Genomic DNA, 21,994 nt, shown 5'->3' with positions numbered 1-21,994 from the left:
AACGAGTCCGCCAAGCTCAGGGCAGACAACCCTGCGTGCTGGGTAAGAGCAAAGGAGGGCACACTTAGTGAATCCCCCACCTCCACCACTGCCCCAGAGTCCAAGACAAAGGAAGATGGATTTAGTTTAGCGTTTACCTACCATGATTTACATGGAATATCTGCAGGGTTTTCGAATTCTCGGATCATGGCAACAGGAGCCGAGAGAGGCTTCTGTCTGCACTTGGCAGAACCTGGGGAGATGCTGCTGCTTGGACCCTGGAGCGGAATGACACATAATTTCTCCTATCAGACGTTGGAACTTAGACATTTCGTGAATGCATAAATACAACTGAGAGTCTTTTCCATTTATTCAGTAGGTGTTAATTTCCTAGGAGTGTCTGAAACTGAATTATCAGTGAAGGGACGGGGTGAACACCGTGCAATGTGTACCGTTGTTAAAAGCATNTGCGATTGGACGCGCCACCGCCAGACACCCGCCACAAACACAAAGGCGCCGGGAAGAGGAGGGGGGCGCCCTTGCGAGGCGAGGGCTTCTGCTTCTTTACGTCCCCCCCGCCCCTCCGCACTCCATGCCGGGTCTCTCGCTCCGGCTCGCCTCGGCTCGCTCGCGCGGCGGGAGAGTTGGCGCAAAGCTCGCCGCCGCCGCCGCCTGGCTCGGCTGCCGCCCGTGCCTCTCCGCCTTCCCCTGCGCCCTCCGCTCCCGCCATGGGGCCAACTTGGGGCTCCTAAGAGTTGCCGGCTCTTAGCAGCGCGCTCTCCGGCCCAAGTCCCCGCGGGCGGACGATGGCTTAGGGCGCCAGAGGGGTCAGCCTAGAGGTAACGAGAAGGGGAAAGGACGGCTCACTGGGAGGGAAAAAGAAAAAGGAAACGACAAGAAAAGCCCAACAATGAGTTTCCACAAGGAGGACGGAGTGAGCAGCCTGTGCCAGAAGGCGCTGCACATCGTCACCGAGCTGTGCTTCGCTGGCCAGGTGGAGTGGGAGAAGTGCTCGGGCATCTTCCCCCCGGACAGGGGCAGCCAGGGCGGAGGCAGCACAGGTAACCGGGGAGGGCTCCGCTGAAGAATGGCCAACTTCTACTATTTCTAGTCTCATGTCACATGACCATGAATACATTTTGTACTTGGTCTCATTTGTTCCCAAAGGAAATGGACAACTATCTTCAAAGGCCAAGCAGATCTCATAAGATCAGACATCTATTTTTCTAAATTCGAGGATATCAATATTTTGGGAATATTGGTGGGTTTATTTTGTTTTTTGTGTTTTATTTTTTGGTTTTTTGCTTTAACCTTTTTTTCTTGTCTATGCAACAGCAGTAGAATACTTTAATCTGCAAATATGAGGGTACCTCAGAAAGTTTGCGGAAAAATAGAATTGAAAGATAATATGAATCTTTATTAACTTTTTAAAGTACGCTCATAGATTCCCAATATTACTAACATTTTTGAAGTGGATTCAAAGATTATTTACCAAATCTTTAACTTTATTAATTAGCCCCTAAGGCTCAGGGAACATATCGAGGAGGTGGAAAAGAGGGGGGGAAAGGCTATAAATCCTTTCTACACAACACGCTCTCATACACCCCCCAACTCACAGGCATCCTCCCTGCTCTACGGCAAACTTGGAAGGAAATGGGGTGGGAAGGAGAAGGACAACGCTCGTCAGAAATCTGGAGATGGAAAGAAGTCTCAGGTGACATTTTCCTCAAGGCTTGGGAGTGGGGGTAGCAAATCAGAGCCACCGTTTTGGTCACGCTTGGGGAAAAGACTTTAACCACACGTTCAATAGTTGGTTTGTCCAGCCTGCTGCCCTGCCCCCACGGGCGAGATGGACTCCGGAGTTGCAGGCAGCGTGGTTTCAAGAGTCCCTGGTGAGGGTCACTTGTTGCACTGGGAGACAAACACTGGTTTCGGGATTTTCGGCAACCGGCTGGAAGGTTGCCATTCTTTCTGTAGGGTTTTGTTTTGTTTTGTTTTCTTCCCTTTGCCTTCCCTGTCGTGTTTGGTCTCCTGGCGAGGCTTCATGGGGTGAGGGTAGCCAGGGCAACGAGTCCGCCAAGCTCAGGGCAGACAACCCTGCGTGCTGGGTAAGAGCAAAGGAGGGCACACTTAGTGAATCCCCCACCTCCACCACTGCCCCAGAGTCCAAGACAAAGGAAGATGGATTTAGTTTAGCGTTTACCTACCATGATTTACATGGAATATCTGCAGGGTTTTCGAATTCTCGGATCATGGCAACAGGAGCCGAGAGAGGCTTCTGTCTGCACTTGGCAGAACCTGGGGAGATGCTGCTGCTTGGACCCTGGAGCGGAATGACACATAATTTCTCCTATCAGACGTTGGAACTTAGACATTTCGTGAATGCATAAATACAACTGAGAGTCTTTTCCATTTATTCAGTAGGTGTTAATTTCCTAGGAGTGTCTGAAACTGAATTATCAGTGAAGGGACGGGGTGAACACCGTGCAATGTGTACCGTTGTTAAAAGCATTAGGGGAAGACCAGTATAGTGTGACTTAGAGTCCTCTGTGGTGACATTAGATAAGCTCCTCTGAAATGTCTCTAGTGACACACATGCCCCACTGAATTATCAGTGAAGGGACGGGGTGAACACCGTGCAATGTGTACCGTTGTTAAAAGCATGAGGGGAAGACCAGTATAGTGTGACTTAGAGTCCTCTGTGGTGACATTAGATAAGCTCCTCTGAAATGTCTCTAGTGACACACATGCCCCTTTGTGATCACACACCAAATACTGGTTTCCTGGGTCTTGAATTGGCTGGTAATGAGGAAAACGTGTGAAGTTTGGAAACCAAATACTAGCTTCTAAATCATTCTAAAATGCACAACTTTGTCAGTTTAAGGTAAAGCCCAGCATATGAATGATGGAAAGGGTTCTGAGCTTTTCCTAAGCACCATAAGAAGTAATTGTAGTCCTAATTCCTTTTGAATTCTCCCTTGAGAACAAAAAGTGGGGAAAAATTAGTCTAAAACAATTGCATGCTTCCCCCTTAAGGGAAAATATATACTATTCAAGTGAGGTATTCGACTTAATATATGAACATATATATTGAATGGCTATCACTATGGAAGGTATTCTATTAGGTTGTCTGTGAGATTCAAAGATGAACAAGATTGCTTTACGTTTTCCGTTTGCAAGTCTATGCAACAGCAGTAGAATACTTTAATCTGCAAATATGAGGGTACCTCAGAAAGTTTGCGGAAAAATAGAATTGAAAGATAATATGAATCTTTATTAACTTTTTAAAGTACGCTCATAGATTCCCAATATTACTAACATTTTTGAAGTGGATTCAAAGATTATTTACCAAATCTTTAACTTTATTAATTAGCCACTCAGCTTCACATTATTCTTTGAAGTAGATTTTCTTCTAACATGTGCACTAGTACCCTTTACCATAGATCCCTAAATAAAAGCACTTTCAGTGGCCCTTCTACCCATTGTTTGTTTAATGAGAAGTGCATTTTTGGTAGGAGAACATCGTGACTTTGAATGGTACAATGGTTATTTACTTTGAAAGTTGATTAATCAGCATGACTAAGATGGTTTCATTTATTCTAGCACTGCAGTGACAATCACGAGGTTCAAAATTATGTGTATTTTTGAGTCCTTCACATAGAGATAGAGGAAGAGAAATTCAGGTAATCCCAGTTAAAGTCATCCAACATTAAGGGAGTTACAAATCACGTATATAAATAATATATTATCATAATGGGTTTTAAATGCCAATAAAACTCAAGCATCACTATCCCCTTTGCCATAACAGCCGTAACAGAAGGAGCAGCAGTGTTATTGCCATTAAGGATCCCGCAACCAAGTTGATCAGCCTCATATTTTAGTAAAATTTGTGAAGACTTAGTCTGTAGATGCCAACACTAGTTAATTTACTCTTTTGGAATAATTTATTAGAGCCATTATATGTGTCCGCATTACTAGAATACTAGAAAGTTCATCATGTGCAATTTTTTGAAAATCAGATGATTTGGGAGTCATTTTACCACTAATTCTCCTTCTTTCCCAAAATAGGGGAGGCGTATGTCATATGTCATCCACCCAATTCATCTTAACGCACAATATGGTGTAATAATAAAATGCTTAAGGAAAACACAGGACAGTATATTTGTCTCAAATGTTATTTTTCAGATATACTGTGACTGAATATACATAATAGTTTTGAACTGCATTTAGGTTAATTTCTGGTCAGTCATTAATCAGTGCTCAAATGCTTATCAGTTCAAGGAACCTATGTTGCTTGAAAGGCATAAATCACAGCCAATCAAAGCCACTTAAGTTCACATTCACACTCACATTACAATTGTATACATGCACCCTTAATTTAAATTTTTTAATAAGCATTTAATTTATCAGTGTTTTGATTTTGCATTTTTACACAATTTTAATTTGGGACTAAAAGTTCTAAAATAAAAATTTAGACAAATTCTTTAAATTTATACATGTGTTCCTCGATTTCTTTGAGGTGGGAACAATGAGTAGGTATATGGCGAAGAATTTCATAACTAATAGAATAGAAATAACTAAGTAAAAGTTTAAAAATTGCATCATGATTTTCTTTTGAGATCAAGGCATTTTGAGTCTATTATAAGGACTTAAAAGGAGTAAGGGGATTTCATAGGTTTTACTTTATAGACACAAGCAAATAACTACCCAATTAATTGAGTTATCATTTTTGTATCACCATAACTTTGAATTTCTCACATCCTAATGATTGTTATAAAGAATTACAACTTAGAAACATATGTCAGTGGAAATTATCCCTTGAGACTTGTAGGTCTGAAAAAGAATAATTGAACCATTGTGAATTCAGAACTTATAGTTCAGAACTTATAGGCCCTTTTGAAGAATGATGTATGAGAATGTTTTTTTCTTCCTCCACATTGTCACTGCACTGAAGAATGGCCAACTTCTACTATTTCTAGTCTCATGTCACATGACCATGAATACATTTTGTACTTGGTCTCATTTGTTCCCAAAGGAAATGGACAACTATCTTCAAAGGCCAAGCAGATCTCATAAGATCAGACATCTATTTTTCTAAATTCGAGGATATCAATATTTTGGGAATATTGGTGGGTTTATTTTGTTTTTTGTGTTTTATTTTTTGGTTTTTTGCTTTAACCTTTTTTTCTTGTGACAAACTAAGATCTGTATTTCCTCTTTATATGAGCCGTGAATCTCTAAAATCTGATATTAATATACATCTGATTTCAGAAATACGATATGTTTTAAAATGTGCATTTTTAATCAATTAAATATGATATTAATATAAAGTGCTTTATCATTTACTGAAATTCAAGAGAAAGGCAAAGTGCGGTAAAATTAAATAGAAATTATGAGGCATTGTTGCAAAGATAAGTATGCTGATTGATTGTATTATGTATCAGAAGGTGAGGCTGCTAGTTGCTTTCCTATATTCATTTCTCCTTTCTACTTCACAGTAATAGGATCCCTTATTTTCAGTTGGGTATATGGCAGCATTTAAAAAAAGGGGGGGAACAACATTTCTCAGTCTCCCTTGCAGTTTGTTGTGGCCACCTAATTAAGTTCTGACCACTGAATGTTAGCAGCAGTGATGTGCACCACTTCAGGATTGTACACTTAAAATAAAAGCACATACCTCACCTTCCCTTTTCCTTTATTATTCTTCCTCCCTCCAGCTGCCTGGAATATGAACATGGTAGCTTGCCATCTTGTACTTTAAGGAAGAACAAAAACCTTTGAATAGCAGAGCAAAAATATAGAGGAAACAAGGATTCCAGAAACCTTGGAGTTGAAATATTTTCCCTGGCCTTCTTGTGCTGGGACAGTCTCTCTCCACATGACAGAGAAATAAACTATCTTGTTAAAGTCACTGTTAATTTGGCCCCATCTTAAAGAAATGAGAACTATTCCCTGTTATAATAGTAATATATGAATATATGAATAATAGTATTATACGAATATGAATATTATATGAATATCAGAACTAGTAATATCACACGAATATCATCCTGTATAAATAAGTTAACTTCAAAGAGAATCCCAGATTTTTATCTTAGAGTCAGTTGCCTCAGCTTTCTTTGAATAGGGTTGCTGATTCGAGTTTTATTCCCCCTCTGTCTCTACAGAATGGTGCCATAAACAGAAAGTGGCCTGTGGTCAGGCAACAACAAGTAGCAACCAAAGAAACAAAAGGCTTGGAATATCCATGAACTAAACTATAATTTCTGACTAATTATGAGAAATCACATTTTTATACATTTTGAAAAATTAAAGATGAACTAGAATTTTAAAATTTAAAAAAAAAGAAATGATACAGAAAGACACAGAGAAGAAGACTATCAACTAAGGTAGTGGTAATTGGAATTGAGAGCATGATCACTGTTTGGTCTGTGCTTTTTCTGCATGATAATAGCCAGCTGCATGGGTAGTAGGTAATTAGACCTACCAGTATTCACAAGCCACAGTGAATAGAATTATATAGATGTATAGTTCTGATTATATAGACTTTAGCAAAGTTCTGCTTTACTAAAAGTTTCTGAGGAATTAGCATTCTGGGGATTTCTGTGTGTTCTGATGAGAGCGATCTTTTCTCAGTTTTTCAGAACAACTTTTTACTTTATTTTGAGATATGAAGATTTGAAAAAAAGTGAAATCTTTATAGCTAAAAGGAGTTAAAATATAGTCAGACAGACAGATAAATAGGTAAGTGGATCGATAGTGGTACAGCAATATTTACGCATATGTATGTGATCAAACCAGAGTTTGAGTAATTTTAAATCTAATCTAATTTCTGTAAATTTCATTAACTCTTAAGCTTACCAAGATACAATAGGATGAATGTCAGATAATGGATTCTTTCTAATTATCTGGAGACATTGAAAATGTGAGCTAGAGAGATCCTAGTCATCAAGTTTGCCCATTGTAATGGGCAACCTAAAAGTCCATGTGGAAAATGCAGACCCTTCATATTTATCACCCTGGTCTCCTGTTTGTTGGCCCCTTTCCTCCAAGTGATCTTCTCCTCTTCCTCACTTTACATCTTTTCTTTTGATGATCATGTCAAACACTTGTCATTGTGGTGAACAATGCTGTCTTAGAATTATAAATTCAAATATTCCAATCCCCAGCTGAAAGCTCCTCTGCACTCATCTTCACCAGACTTTCTACTTCTGTGTGAATCCCCTGACAATAAGTATGGCTCATACTTACGAAGCATGACTTCTTTGTTGCTATCACTTCCTCCTTTGGAATTCATCACATTCCCCTAGAAAATTAAGCAAATAAACAAAAAAATCATTCATGGATAAATCTGTCTGTCTCTCTATCCCAAAGCAACTGAGTGTTTAGGAATAGATTTTAAAACCAGGCAGACTGGCATCACTCTATTAGTCTCCAATTTTGAACAAACTCTAAATTCTGACCAGGCTTCCTATGTTTTCCTATTCAATTTTCTACTGTTCTCTACAGTTCTTACTTTAAACTTTTCCTACTCTTTTCAAATTTCCTGAACAATCTCCAAATATCCCAAAATAATTGATAGTTGAACCTACCTCTTCCTTGACTTCCTACCCGAAGACCTATAAATTCACTGGTATCCAAAAGCATCCTCTTTTTCTTACAAAGGAAGAAGTAATTCAATTCTTTCACCTTTGCTTTAAACGCCATCCATTGTCGCCTTTTGTAGGATTTCACTACTAATTATTCTGGGTAACTGTGTCTTCTTGTGTACTGATTCCTTCTCATCAGTTTTAAGCATGCTGAAGCATTGCATATTCTAAACAAAAGCACCTTCATCATTCATCAACTCTGTGTGCTACTGTACTTAATGCCACTCTCTCTCCTCCTTTCCTAAGTACAATTTCTTGAAGGAATTATCTCCTCTCACAGAGTCCACTTCCTTACTGCCAGATGTTTCTTAAACCATGTTAATCTGGTTAACACACCCTCCACTTCACTGGTCTCATCAGATTCACTAAAGACCTACTTGTTAAAGTTAATGGTCACTTGTCAACCCTTGTTTTAATTGAACTTATTTTAATGTTCTACACTGTTGACCACTTAAAATATTCTTCTACCTTCTATAAAAACCCATTGCCCTGACTTTTTTTCCATACCTTTCCGTCTACTCTTTCCCAGTCTTCTATGTAAGCTTCATGTTCCTTAAAGTTCTCTTTCTTTAAATATTGGTGTGCTCAGGATTCTGTTGAGAAACTTTTATCTTCTCTTCTATGGATTTAGATCCCACTATTTAAGGAAGTCCTTCAGTTCTGTCCGAGTGGCAGTATGCATGACCAGCAGCCAACTCAAAATTTCTACTTGCGAATCACAAGTACTTCATACTCAGTATGGCCAAAACTGAAGTCATGGTCTTCTCTTGTTCGTCATTCTGTTTGTCTCCCAATGAATCACATCTTGCCCTTTTTGAATCATCACATTCCTTCACTAGAACTTTTATTTTCCATTTTCTTCAGAATCTTCTCTTTTTCCCATTTCAGCAACCCTGGCTCAGAATCACTACACTCTTTCACATAGATGACTGAGTGAGTTCTCATGCTATTAGTTCCTGTGAGAGCTGGTTGTTTATTTTATTATTTTTTTTTTCCTTTTTGTCTTTTTTACTGACTGGTAACGGGATCGCAACCCTCGGTGTTGCACCCGTACCGGGGATCGGCAACAGGATCGCAACCCTCGGTGTTGCGCCCGCACCGCGCTCAGCCAGCGAGCGGGAACCGGTCTCCACATGGGATCCGAACCCTCAGCGGGAGCGCCGCCACACTCCCAAGCGGTGCACTCTCCAGTGCGCCACCAGGCCGGCCCGAGAGCTGGTTGTTTAAAAGACTCTGGCACCTTCTCTCTCTCTCTTGCTCTCTCTCTCTTGCTTCCTCTTGCCATGTGATCTGCTTGGACCCACGGGCTGCCTGCTACTTTCCACCATGAGTAGAAGCAGCCTGAGGCCCATGCCAGATGCAGCTGTCCCAGAATCATAAGCCAAATAAACCTCTTTTCTTTATAAATTACCCAGTCTCAGGTATTTCTGTTACAGCAACACAAAATGGACTGAAACAGAAAATTGGTACCGAGGAGTGGGGTATTGCTAAACAGATACCTGAAAATGTGGATGCAGCTTTGGAACTGGGTAATGGGCAAAGGTTAGAGGAGTCTGGAGGACTTAGAAGAACAGAAAAAGACGAGGGAAAGTTTGGAATGTCTTAGAGACTTATGAGATGGCAAGCAGAATGCTGATAGAAATGTGGACAGTAAAGGCCATGCAGATGATGAGGTCTCAGATAGAAATGAGGGACTTATTGGAAATTGTACAAAAGAGCACCCTTGCTACACCATAGCAAGGAACCTGGCTGCATATTGTCCATGCCCTTGGACTTTGTGGAAGCTGGAACTTAAGAGTTGCGCACCAGAGCTTTTGGCTGAAGAAATTTCTAAGCAGCAAAGCATTAAGGAGGCTGCATGGCTACTTCTAACAGCCCCCTCTGAGTTATGGCAGCAAAGGCATAACGTAAAGCCAGAATTTAAAAGGGAAGGGCCGGCCCGTGGCTCACTCGGGAGAGTGCGGTGCTGATAACACCAAGGCCCCGGGTTCGGAGCCCACATAGGGATGGCCGGTTCGCTCACTGGCTGACCGTGGTGCTGACAACACCAAGTCAAGGGTTAAGATCCCTTTACCGGTCATCTTTTAGAAAAATTTAAAAAATAATAAAATTTTTTTAAAAAAGAATTTAAAAGGGAAGCAGAGCATACAGATTTGGAAAATTTGCAGCCTGGACATGCTGTGAAGAAATGGAGAGCGGGAGAACCGGAGAACAATGCAAGAGCGAAGCAGATAAACTGCTTGCTAAAGACATTATCTTAGCAGGTGAGGCAGTCAAATGCTAATAGCAGAGAAAATGAAGGAAAGCCCTGCAGGCATTTGAGAAGCCTGGAAGGGTGCCCCACCCATCAAAGACCCTGAGGCCTAGAAGGACTGAGTTATCCTGGAGGACAGACCATAAAAACGTTATTTAGACTTTTTTGGTGTTGTTATACATTCTCCCAGATCCTCACTTAGTCTTTTGTTAGATTCTTTTTATTTATTTTAAACAAAGCTTGTTGGAAAAAAAAATTGTCATAAAGAGCTAAGCATTAAACATTTGATATCAGTTTTAGTATTGTTAATGATCAGTCATAATTGCAATAGCAAACAATGTAAAAATAAATAAAGTACAATTAACTTGTTTCCAACTTCTTTCATTTTTGCTGTTAAGGGGATTTCCTTTCCCCTTACTTTTTGTCTCTGGATGGAAAGAGCTACAAGATTAGAATTGTCATGGAATCTTGACACATGCAAGAGTGTTTAGGGGGAAAGAGGCATATGTATGGGTTGGGTATTGATTGAATGGTGATTCCACAGATTATTAAGGGGAGAAACTCATATTCTGAAGATATTTGATACTGAAAAAAGTGAATTTGTCTATAATGGAAACTAAACTTTCTAAGTAAATTTTAATGTTTCAGGAGGCTAATACATAACACTCCATTTTCTTACCTACTTGTGCCCAGAACAACTGAAAGATGGACACAGTGGTCAGGCACGAAGCAACTAAAATATTAGGGAGTAAGCTTAGGTCTATCACAAAGTGGACTGGCTAATGCTTGCATGAGGGTACTTCAACAAGTTTGTGGAAAAAATGAATTAAAATAAACCTTTCCATGAGCTTGATGAAGTACCCTCATAAGTCACCTGAATTAATTAGACTTGCCCAAACAGTCACAGGCTTGGCTGGACAACTATGAGCATTCTCCATGGGGAATTGATCCTATAAAATTTACAATATAGAGAAGTAGAGAAAATTTTCTTTCTAAAATTGATATCCGGTTCTGTCATTTGGGGGGCCACAAAATATTTTACCCAAATCAGAACACTATTGAAAGTGACAGTTTGTGCTATCAATAAAGCAATGGGGAAAATGGAAGTAAGTTCAGAGATTTCCTAAGATGAGAACTTATGAAGGCCAGAGTCCCTCCTTAGGAACAGTGGCATAAAGGGATTTCTATAAAACTGTTGTGGATAGAGTGTAAGAGGTTCTCTCACGCCTGACCTCCATGAGTAAAAAGGGAGGTGTTTTCAATTAGAAACTGATAACTACTTCCATCCTCCCCCCGTTCCACACTGTCCTGTAGTTTCCTTACATTTTGGCTTTTGACTCCAAGTATATAGGAGATACCCTATTGAAGAAGTTAATTGAGTTAAAGTGCACAGAAAAATATATTGCAAATGGAGCTGAAAATAAACCAAGATTAGGAAGCCATAATTGTATTTATCTGTCCATTTTTAAACCATAGCTAATAACTAGGAAGTACATTAATTTTATAATTTTTTCTTTTTCTCAAGAAAAATAATAAAACAATAACGAATAATAAAAAAGTAAAAGTAAATTACAAAATATAAAATATGATCTCACACTCTTCACCAATGGAATATACATGGGAAACATTCAATAGTTGCTTTAGAAAGCAACTGGAGGGCTGGCCTGTGGCTCACTTGGGAGAGTGCGGTGCTGATAACACCAAGGCCACGGGTTCAGATCCTATATAGGGATGGCTGGTTTGCTCACTGGCTGAGCATGGTGCAGATGATACCAAGCCAAGGGTTAAGATCCCCTTACTGGTCATCATTAAAAAAAAAAAAAAAAAATAGAAAGCAACTGGAAAATGAAGGAAAATATTAATATGCATGTATCACAGCATGTCAAAATTAATTTTTATTCTTATAATTAAGTAGCAATAAACACTTGGAATTATTTCAATTTCCAAATGAATTTCCATTAACTACAAATTTGGGGGTTTAAATGAAACCATTTTATCTTACCAATCACAAAAATATAAATTAAAAAACAAGGTTTCATTTCCCCATAAGATCAGTGAAAATTAAAGTACAACAATATTTCTCTGAGATTGTAGGAACTGGTAAACTCATGTGATGTTTTTATTACAGCAACTCTGAGATTCATTTTGGAAATATCTGGAGAAACTAAACATGTGCACAACCTATGACCCAGCAATTCTATTTTTCGATATTTACTTTAGAGAAACAGTCACAAATATATGCACAAAGAGAAAGGTGCAAGGATGTCCATTGCAGCTGTGTTGAAGTAGCAAACATTGGGCATAATCTGAATATCCATCATGATGAAGTGTTATGAAATGCTATGTGACATGAAATTGGACCTCAAATATTGTTGAATAAAAAATAAAGTGAATTGAAGGAAGAAATATGCAGTATGCCATTTATGTAGGAAAAAAGTGTATTATATAGTTGTATATGTTTATGGTTTTATAAGTATATTTTTGTTTATTAGTGCTGGGGCTAGACAGATATACACTAAGCTGGTATCAGTGGTTACTTCTGGGAAGGGGTGGGACCTCCTGGATTTAGAGTGGTGGTTAAAAGAAATTTGAGTTATTCTGTATTAGTTTGCTAGGGCTGTCATAACAAAGTATCACAGACTGGATGGCTTAAACATTAGAAACTTACTTCCTCACATGAATTTTTCTGAGGCCTCTCTCCTTGGCTTGTAGATGGCCACCTTCTCCCTGTGTCTGCACATGGTTTTCCCTCTGTGTATGTGTCCCTATCTCCTCTTCTTATAAGGACACCAGTTTCATTGGATTACAGCCAACCCATATGACCTCCTTTTACCTTAACTAACAATTTAAAGGCCCTGTCTCCAAATACAATCACATTCTGAAGAATTGGGGGTTAGGACTTTAAGAAGTGAATTTAGAGAGGTGGAGAGGACACAATTCAGCCCATAACATATTTCTAACATTTTTATTAAAACAAACAAAATAAATTGAATTTGTATTTGATGTCGAAGGTAAACAAAGTTTGTAAAAGAAAATTATAACGTTATTCAAATCCAGAAAAATTGTACTTTACAGGAAATCCATTTGGTCTTCAAAACTTTAAGAATGCTATAATATCAGATTGTTAACACTGGTTATCTTAGAAGGAAAATGGAAGTGGGTAGGGAGATATTATTAATTGTTTTTTAAATAGCCTTTACTTTTTAGAACAGTTTTAGATATATATAGAAAAATTAGTAAAATAGTACAGAATTCCCATAAACCCCATCCCCAATTTCTCCTATTCTTAACATCGTACACTAGTGTGATACATTTGTTACAATTAATAAACCAGTATTGATACATGATTAACTAAAGTCCACACTTCATTCACATTTCCCTAGTTTTTGCCTAATGTCCTTTTTCTGTTCCAGGATCCCATTCAAGTTACCACATTGTATTTAGTTGTCATATGTCTCCTTATATGCTTCTTGGCTGTGATAGTTTCTCCAACTTTCCTTATGACCTTGACAGTTTTGAGGAATACTGATTAGGTATTTTGTAGAATGCCCTTCTCGGAATTTGTCTGGTACTTTTTTCATGATTAGACTTAGGTCATGGGTTTGGAGGAGGAAGACCACAGAGGTAAAGTGCCATTTTCATCACATCTTATCAAGGGTACATGCTGTGAGCATGGTTCATCACTGTCAATGTTAACCTTGATCAGCTGAATAAGGTTAGTGTTCATCAGGTTTTTCCACTGTGAAGTTACTACCTTCCCCACAGTACTCTCTGGAAGGAAGTCACCATGCATATGCACAGCCTGCACTTAAGAAATTATGTTAAGGGCCGGCCCTGTGGCTCACCCAGGAGAGTGCAGCACTGGTAGCACCGAGGCCACGGGTTCGGATCCTCTATAGGGATGGCCGGTGCGCTCACTGGCTGAGCGTGGTGCAGGCAACACTGAGCCGAGGGTTGCGATCCCCTTACCAGTAAAAAAAAAAAAAAAGAAAGAAAGAAAGAAATTATGTTAAGTGTGGCCTGTGCATAGTTAGTTTTTGTTAGTTTTTCTTATTTTTTCCAAATATTTCCAAAGTTATGCTCCACCTCCCTGAGAGTGGACGATCTACATACATTGTTCGGGATTCTTCTGCATGAGATATATGCTGCTTCTCCCCCACTTATTTTTTACTCAGTCTTATTAACTTTTTAACCATATTCCTTTGAATCATTTTATATAATGAGCATATATTAATATTGTAATTATTTTTAAATAAGAATATTTTTAATTCTTTTTTATTGAAACATGACTGATTATACATATTTGGGGGTATAGCAATGACTGCCATTACCTGTGTGCAACATGTAATGATTAAATCAATATTACTTGCATATTCATTATAACAAATTGTAATTATTCTTTGTGTCCTTTACCCAGTATCTTCCCAACCTCCCCCCCACCTCTAGTAAATGTAAATTCATTCTTTCCTTCTGAAAATTCGATGTATTATTGGTAGATCGTCCACTCTCAGGGAGGTGGAGCATAACTTTGGAAATATTTGGAAAAAATAAGAAAAACTAACAAAAACTAACTATGCACAGGCCACACCTTTCTTTCTTTCTTTCTTTCTTTCTTTCTTTCTTTCTTTCTTTCTTTCTTTCTTTCTTTCTTTCTTTCTTTCCTTCCTTCCTTCCTTCCTTCCTTCCTTCCTTCCTTCCTTCCTTATTTCTTAGCACCCATTTATGAGTGATGACATGGTATTTTTCTTTCTGTGTCTGGCTTATTTCACTTAACATAATTTTCTCCAGACTCATCCATGTTGCTGCAAATGGCAGAATTTCATTCTTTTTTATGCTGAGTAGCATTCCATACCACATTCTCCTTACCCAGTCATCTGTAGATGGACATTTAGGTTGGTTCCATAACTTGTCTATTGTGAACAGAGCTGTGATGAAAATGGGAGTGCAGGTATCCCTTCAAAATGGTGATTTCCATTCCTTTGGGTATATACCCAGCAGTGGGATTGCTGGATCATATGGCAGTTCCATCTGTAGTTGTTTGAGGAATCTCCATACTGTTTTCCGTAATGACTATAATATTTTACAGTCCCACCAACAGTGTAGATGGTTTCCTCTTTCTTCACATCCTTGTCAGCATTTGTTATTCTCAGTCTTTTAAACAATGTCCAGTCTCTCAGTGTGGTTTGGATTTGCATTTCCCTGATGCTTAGTGATATTGGCCATTTTTTCCTGTACCTGTTGGTCATTGGTAGTTTTCCTTTGAAAAATGTCTATTCTGCTCCTTTGCCCATTTTTTAATTGGATTATTTGTTTTTTTTACTATGAAGTTGTTTGAGTTATTATATATTCTGGATATTAATCCCATGCTAGATGTATAGTTTGCAAATATTTTCTCCCATTCTGTAGATTGTCTTTCTGCTCTGTTGATTGTTTCCTTTGCAGTGCAGAAGCTTCTTAGTTTGATATAATCCCATTTGTTTTTTCTTTTGTTGTTTGTGCTTTAGGGGTCTTTTTCATAAAGTCTTTGCCCAGTCCTACCTCCTGAAATGTTTCCCTTATGTTTTCTTTTAGTAATTTTATGGTTTTGGGTCTTATACTTAAGTCTTTAATACATTTTAAGTTGATTTTCATATATGACGAGGGGAACAGGTCTAGTTTCATTCCTCTGCATTTGGATGTCCGGTTTTCCTAGCACCACTTATTGAAAAGGTTGTCTTTTCTGCAATGTATGTTCTTGTTGCCTTTGTCAAGGATTGGTTGGCTGTAAGTATGTGGGTTCATTTCTGGGTTCTGTATTCTGTCCCATTGGTCTGAGTGTCTGTTTTTATACCAGTACCATGAAAGCAGAGGCATAACCGTACCTTGACTTCAAGTTATATTACAAACCTATTGTAACCTAAATAAAAATATTTTAAAGATACCTAAATAACAATTTGTATTAGTCCATTCAGGTTGCTGTAACAAAATATCATAAACTAGGTAGCTTATAAAGATCAGAAATTATTTCTTCTACTCTGAAGACTGGTAAGTCCAAGATAAAGTCACTGGCAGATTTGGTGTCTGGTGAGGACCCACTTCCTGGTTCATAGATGATGCCTTCTCTCTGTGTCCTCAGCTGGTTAAAGCTCAAAAGAGCTCCTTGGGCCTATTTTATCAGGGCATTAATCCCATTTATGAAGATTCCACCCTCATGACCTACTCACCTCTTCAGAGGTCCCACTTCCTAATTCCATCATCCTGGGGGGTTAGAATTTCGACATGTGAATTTGTGGGGGACACAAATATTCAAACCATAGCATGATTCAGTACATACTTTAGGACTTAAGAAATTAGAAGCATAAAGAGTCATCAGAAAGGACCTACAGAGTTTGAAAATATAGCTGATAGTTTACTTATTCTCTGTTAGTAATGTGTTGTTCTCATTTATAGAATAGAAAGCAGTTCACACAAATAACTAACATTATTTCCTGCTTAGAGAATGAGAAGTTTGCATCTTTAGATCAAAGAAGAAGCAAATAAACATTTCCTGTTATGTGCAGTTTCGGAGTTTCTTCGGTTTTATGGCTTCATGGCAAGTTGCAAATTATCAAGTTTCATGTGCAAAATTTCAACCCCATGTAGTGTACTTAGAAATTATATGCATACTTCATGCTTTTCCTGTATGCAATTGGAAATTTTTCCTGGGATGGAACTTTACAAATATCTCCTTTGAGAATTTCCAGACATCTTTCCTCCCTACAAAGATAACTTAAAGTGGATTTTTGAAATTCTAAATCAAGAAAATATTAATAATAATTATAAAGTAAAATGATTTCAAAATTTATGCCCTTATATGTATAATATTCATTTATATTATAATTTATGTTTCTTTACATTGTAATTTTTTCCAGATATTTCGGTCAGCCTGTTAGCAGTGGTTGTAAGTTTCTGTGGCCTGGCCTTGTTGGTTGTCTCGCTTTTTGTCTTCTGGAAATTGTGCTGGCCGTGCTGGAAAAGCAAACCTGTGACCTCCAACGTCAGTACCCTTCCACAGAGCATTTCAAGTGCTCCTACTGAAGTTTTTGAGACTGAAGAGAAAAAAGAGGTTAAAGAAAATGAAAAACCAGCACTAAAAGTTATTGAACCTGCAATAAAAATCAGCCACACTTCCCCTGATATCCCAGCAGAAGTCCAAACTGCTTTAAAAGAGCATTTGATTAAACATGCACGTGTGCAAAGGCAAACCACTGAGCCTACGTCTTCATCCCGGTAAGAAAAGATCAAATATGTAAAACTCTATGTGTGTGTGTATATGTGTGTGTGTGTCTGTGTAGTATGATTTCATAAGAGAGGACCAAGAAGCCAAATAGGGAGGAATACCGTGAAAGGGGCTTAGTAGAATTTGAGGTCTCAGTAAAATCTTGTAACTAAAGATTATTATTTAGCTCTGTCCCTTGAAATATCATTGGTTGATAGTTTATACTTGTACTTTCAACTTAGTTTAATTCAATCAATAAATATAGAGAAAACAGCCATTTGAAATGTGTATCATGAGGCACAAAACAATTAGGAATCATCTAGAAATTTAGTTACAACTAACAGAGACTAATGTTTAGTCTACTACAATTATTTAGCACCTACACTATAAACATGAAACTGCTGGAAAATGTCACTGTTCATTTGAGCTTATATAGACCAAACCCTTATACTGGGCAGAGTATGATAACTTCCACAAGAGCCTAAATGTCATGAGCATACCAAGGAGTGTCCATACAGGGGAGGAAGAAGATGACCTCCGTAAGGAAATACGTTTTAACTCAGGCTGGGAAATCGGCAAAAGTTTGTCTGAATGAAAATAATTTGCCACAGTGTATTCAAATTGTATTAACTGTAAAAGAAGGGAGATTCTTGAAAAGAGTTATTTTTCTGCTAACTAGAGTCGTCAGTTCTTAAAGCAAACATGATAGTAGTTTCTCTGGTTCCCAAAAGTTGCAACTGGGTTTACCCTAGAGCAGGGTAACTGCTGTTTCCTGCTGACTAATTTACTTCCTAATCTTATCTTCCTACCTCTCTGAACCTAAAGTGCATTCATATTTTCTGACATGACATTCTTTTGTGGGTCCAGAAATCTATCAAATTGAAAAAATAGGTCATGTTTGCTACTAGGATTGAAAGACTATTCAACATATCTTTTGTGTAAATACAAAAGGATTGTATCTACAAATAAATGCACTTCTTTCAGAAATATATCCCTGAGGAATAAGTAAGAATAATTGTTACCTTTGAGATAAAGAATTTGGGGATAAGGAGGATGGATGGAGGTATCTTTTCCGTGTTACACTTTTCTGTGCTACTTAAATTATATAATCAAGGCTTGCCTCGTATTTAGTTATTATTGTGACAAGTTTTCCTGAGCAGAGGTACTTACTGTCATTTAAATTTTTTTTCTTATTTGTGATTTTTATGTTATGTAACTGAATAAATGATAATTTTAACATTTTATTTATTGTGGATATTTAACTATAAATAATTACCCAATATATTACTTTTTTTTAACATGTTTTAGAAATAGAAAAAAATGCCTTCGGGGGAACTTGCTTTTTTCCAAAACACTGTCTCGAGTCTATCTATAAGGAAAAGTGCTTTAAAATTATCTCATGTGTTTACTTGATTATCACTACTAACATCCCTGAAAACTGTGGCCAAATATGGTATTTAATATCCACAATTGCTTGAGACACTCAGAAATTTCAGGGTAAAAATGTTCAATTAATTTGCAAAACATTTTTAAAATATTAAAACAGCTATGTATATATATATCTGCTTAGTATTCAGAATTATTCAACTCTTTTAATTGATAAGTACACCCTACATAAGGACACTCAATGAAGAAAAACTGAAGTAATCTATGTTTTTTGGAAAACTCAGAAAAAGAAAATACTATCTTCAAAATATCTGTTGAATATAAAGAAACTGCTCATCTGACTATCCCTAGCTAGAGAATAATGAGAGAAAAAATACTGAGAACACATGTGTGATGATTAGCATTAGTTGAAGAATTGTTTTCTGGAAATAATATAAACTAGTAATGAAGATTCATCAGTCTAGCCCCGGATTTCTCAGTAATTATGTGATATAAATTGGAAAAACACTTCTCAATCTTAAAAACAAACATAAAAATTAGATCGTACATATCTGGTATTTTCTAAGAGAAAAAGTACAATATAAATTCATAATTTTGCTAGAACTTTGATATCATTTCATCTGTCTCTTTGAATTTCCTTATTTATGTGGGTGGCTGGGGAAGGAAGAAGAAAAGAGTTATTTTTGAGAACTTTCAACTTAGTTACTATGCCAAGGCAACCTACCTACTAATCCTGCACCAACTTTCATGAAGTAAGTATTATTAATTATCCCATTACTTGTGAGTTAACTGAAGCCCAGAGAGATTTGAAAATTTGCCTGAAGTCATACAGCTGGCAAGAGTAAGAATTCAAATTTATTCAGATTGCTGGAACACGTTTTGAGCATAAAACCAAGGAGGTAATTTTTCTGCAATTAAAGATGGTGGTTACAAGTCTGCTGAGGACGAGTAATTTGGAGGTTGGAGAATAGGGGCATCTTCCTGCTCATTCTGCTCAACTAGAAATCTGGAATGGTATGTGGTTATTGTGAATGACTTGAGTCATGATTTTAATCTGTTTGGCCTGGGATGAATTCCTTGCAGAAAACTTGATTATTTCTAGTTCTCAAAAACCCTCATCTATATTAATCACTTCATCATACTAGAAATTACCTTTATATGGAGAGGAAGAGGAAATTGCTGAATTCATTATACAGTCCACTTGGACACAGAGATCAAGGGCCCACTATTATAAATTAGATTATTCTGTTCAAATGCCAACTTCTCACCGAGATGTAGCAAAATCAAACCTACATACACAGGTATGTGTGTGCATGTTCGCGCGTGTGCACACATACACACACACACACACATACACACAATGAGTTTGACTTTAATATTTGCTTTCCTCACTACATACACAGGTATGTGTGTGCATGTTCGCGCGTGTGCACACATACACACACACACACACACATACACACAATGAGTTTGACTTTAATATTTGCTTTCCTCACCTTATTAGTATGTCCTTGCTCCAGTCCACTGTTGGGACTCCCTTTTATTTGGCTCGGAGAGTAGATGACAAACAACATCACACCCTTTCAAGCAAGTTTTGTCTCGATACTTAACTAACATCCTGATAAGTCCAGAGTTAGCAGCATTGCTGGAAACTACCACATTTCCCAAATTCTCTTCTCCTTTTTCAAATACCTGGGCATGTGGCCCCATCAGCCTACCAGGCAACCAAATGACCCAGCTGACATGTAATACCAACTTCAATATGAGGAATTATAAGCGCAAACTTTGTGGTGGAGAGTGTGAAATTCAGTGCATAGAGAAATTATTTCTAGCTGAGGGATGGAGAAGGGTCTTTAGGCTGAGGCTAAAGGAAACTAGGAATTCACATAATCGTTATCAGAAGAAGATGTGCATCCCAGATGGAAGCATTTTTTGTGAAGAGTCACAGAAGAAAGTGTTGCTGAGAAATCAGCAGGCAAACTAACTTGATCAGAAAATACAGTTGAACGAAAAAATAATGGAAGGTAAAGTCAGTTGGAATTAAAGTATAGGGAGGCCTTGAAATCATAGCCAAGATGTTCAGAGTCTATCCTGTCAAAAATATTTGCAACAGAAGAGTCCCTTAGATAAGTGTTATGTTTTAAGATAATTAATTTGGCAGCAGTTTATAGGACAGACTGTAGGGGAAGACGTCTATTTTGAAACCAGTAAAGTATAATAAAAATCAGAAAATAGCAAACAACAACAACACAAAACAGAAATCTAACAAAGCTGTAAAGAAAGAATCTAAGATCCCTTATAAAAGACATGAAGTGGCACTTCAATCATTTCATGTCTAGTCCAAACATTTTAAAAGCCTGACATTCAAGACTATTAATATCTAATTACACCAAGATACCATTATTACGTTGTGGTTCCATATGCCCCCACACTCGTAGCTCTGCACTGCTTTCTTAGGCAGAAAATCTGCCATACTCACCTTTATATGGCTTTGTGATGTCTAGACAAAGCTTTTTAGGAACTCAGGGTGTATTTGTTGAAAAAAGAAAATCAGCAAATGAGTCCCATGACCTCATCTTGTCTTTTCAAATGGATCTCTCATGGTTGCCCACAAGAAGGGTGTTTGGTCTTTCCGTCATCCTGCTGAAGACCTTACATCTCCTCCCTCTGTGCTTTTGCTCATGCTGCTTCTCATTGTCTACAATGGTGACTTCATTTCTACCCATTATAAGACATTTAGGGAAAGTGCATCTGAGACTCTACTTTCTCTGCCCAATTATAAGCTATTATCCTTTATTATTTAAAGCTGTAGCTACAGTTTAGCAATTAATTATTTAGTGTCTTAATATTGAGCTTCATCTAGCTGTTTGCCAAACTCGATGCTAAGTTCTTAGAGAACAAGGGATGGAACCTACTTTTAAGCCCTCCTGATTTCCAGCACTGTGTAGGTGCATAATAAGCATCAAGTGAATGCTTTTGGTGGATTGATCATCCCTTCACTTCATTTTGCTCTTTTAAAGATATCAAGTGGTGAGATAAAACTGGGTTCATAATAGAAGGCGGTTAATAGTGACACACTTGTAGGTATGAGTATGAGAGCCAATTTTCTGTGCATTCATTAATGGTGTAAATATGAGGTGAATAGTAAGTGGCAAAATTATTTGTTGAACATGACGAATTATGTAAGTTTGCCACTGTTAGAAAGGATTCAAAATACCTACCGAAAATAATTAGGAAATATAATGGCAGATCCAGTTGAACATGAACAAAAGCGGGAAAATGTACCTGGGAAAAAAATCACTGACTCATGTGCTGATGAATTTGTAATATTTACAATTTGCTATGATTGATTAGAAAAGTAATTTTTAAACTATCACATACAATGTCAGAATACTCGGTGTACATTGTTATAAGAAAAAATGAAGATCTATGTAAAAATATATAAACCAGGATTGCAAAGTTTATAGTAAGAGATATTTTAAAAGTTAA

At 37.7% G+C, this 21,994-nt stretch overlaps 1 protein-coding gene across 1 annotated transcript in view; it reads left to right on the top strand.

Moving 5' to 3' along the window:
- Positions 1-566: 566 nt before the first annotated feature.
- Positions 567-21,994, top strand: part of SYT10 (synaptotagmin X) — a 64,352-nt gene continuing 42,924 nt past the window's right edge. The window contains exons 1-2 of the mRNA XM_008584276.1: positions 567-1,040; positions 16,773-17,130. Of these exons, the coding sequence (XP_008582498.1) occupies positions 890-1,040; positions 16,773-17,130 (509 nt within the window). The 5' untranslated portion in view covers positions 567-889. The remainder of the gene's footprint in view (positions 1,041-16,772; positions 17,131-21,994) is intronic.

This window comes from Galeopterus variegatus, unplaced genomic scaffold, assembly GCF_000696425.1.
Source record: "Galeopterus variegatus unplaced genomic scaffold, G_variegatus-3.0.2 Scaffold3200, whole genome shotgun sequence".
Classification (NCBI taxonomy): domain Eukaryota; kingdom Metazoa; phylum Chordata; class Mammalia; order Dermoptera; family Cynocephalidae; genus Galeopterus; species Galeopterus variegatus.
The sequence above is the reverse complement of the archived record's forward strand: the minus strand, read 5'-3'. Positions and strand labels throughout refer to the sequence as shown.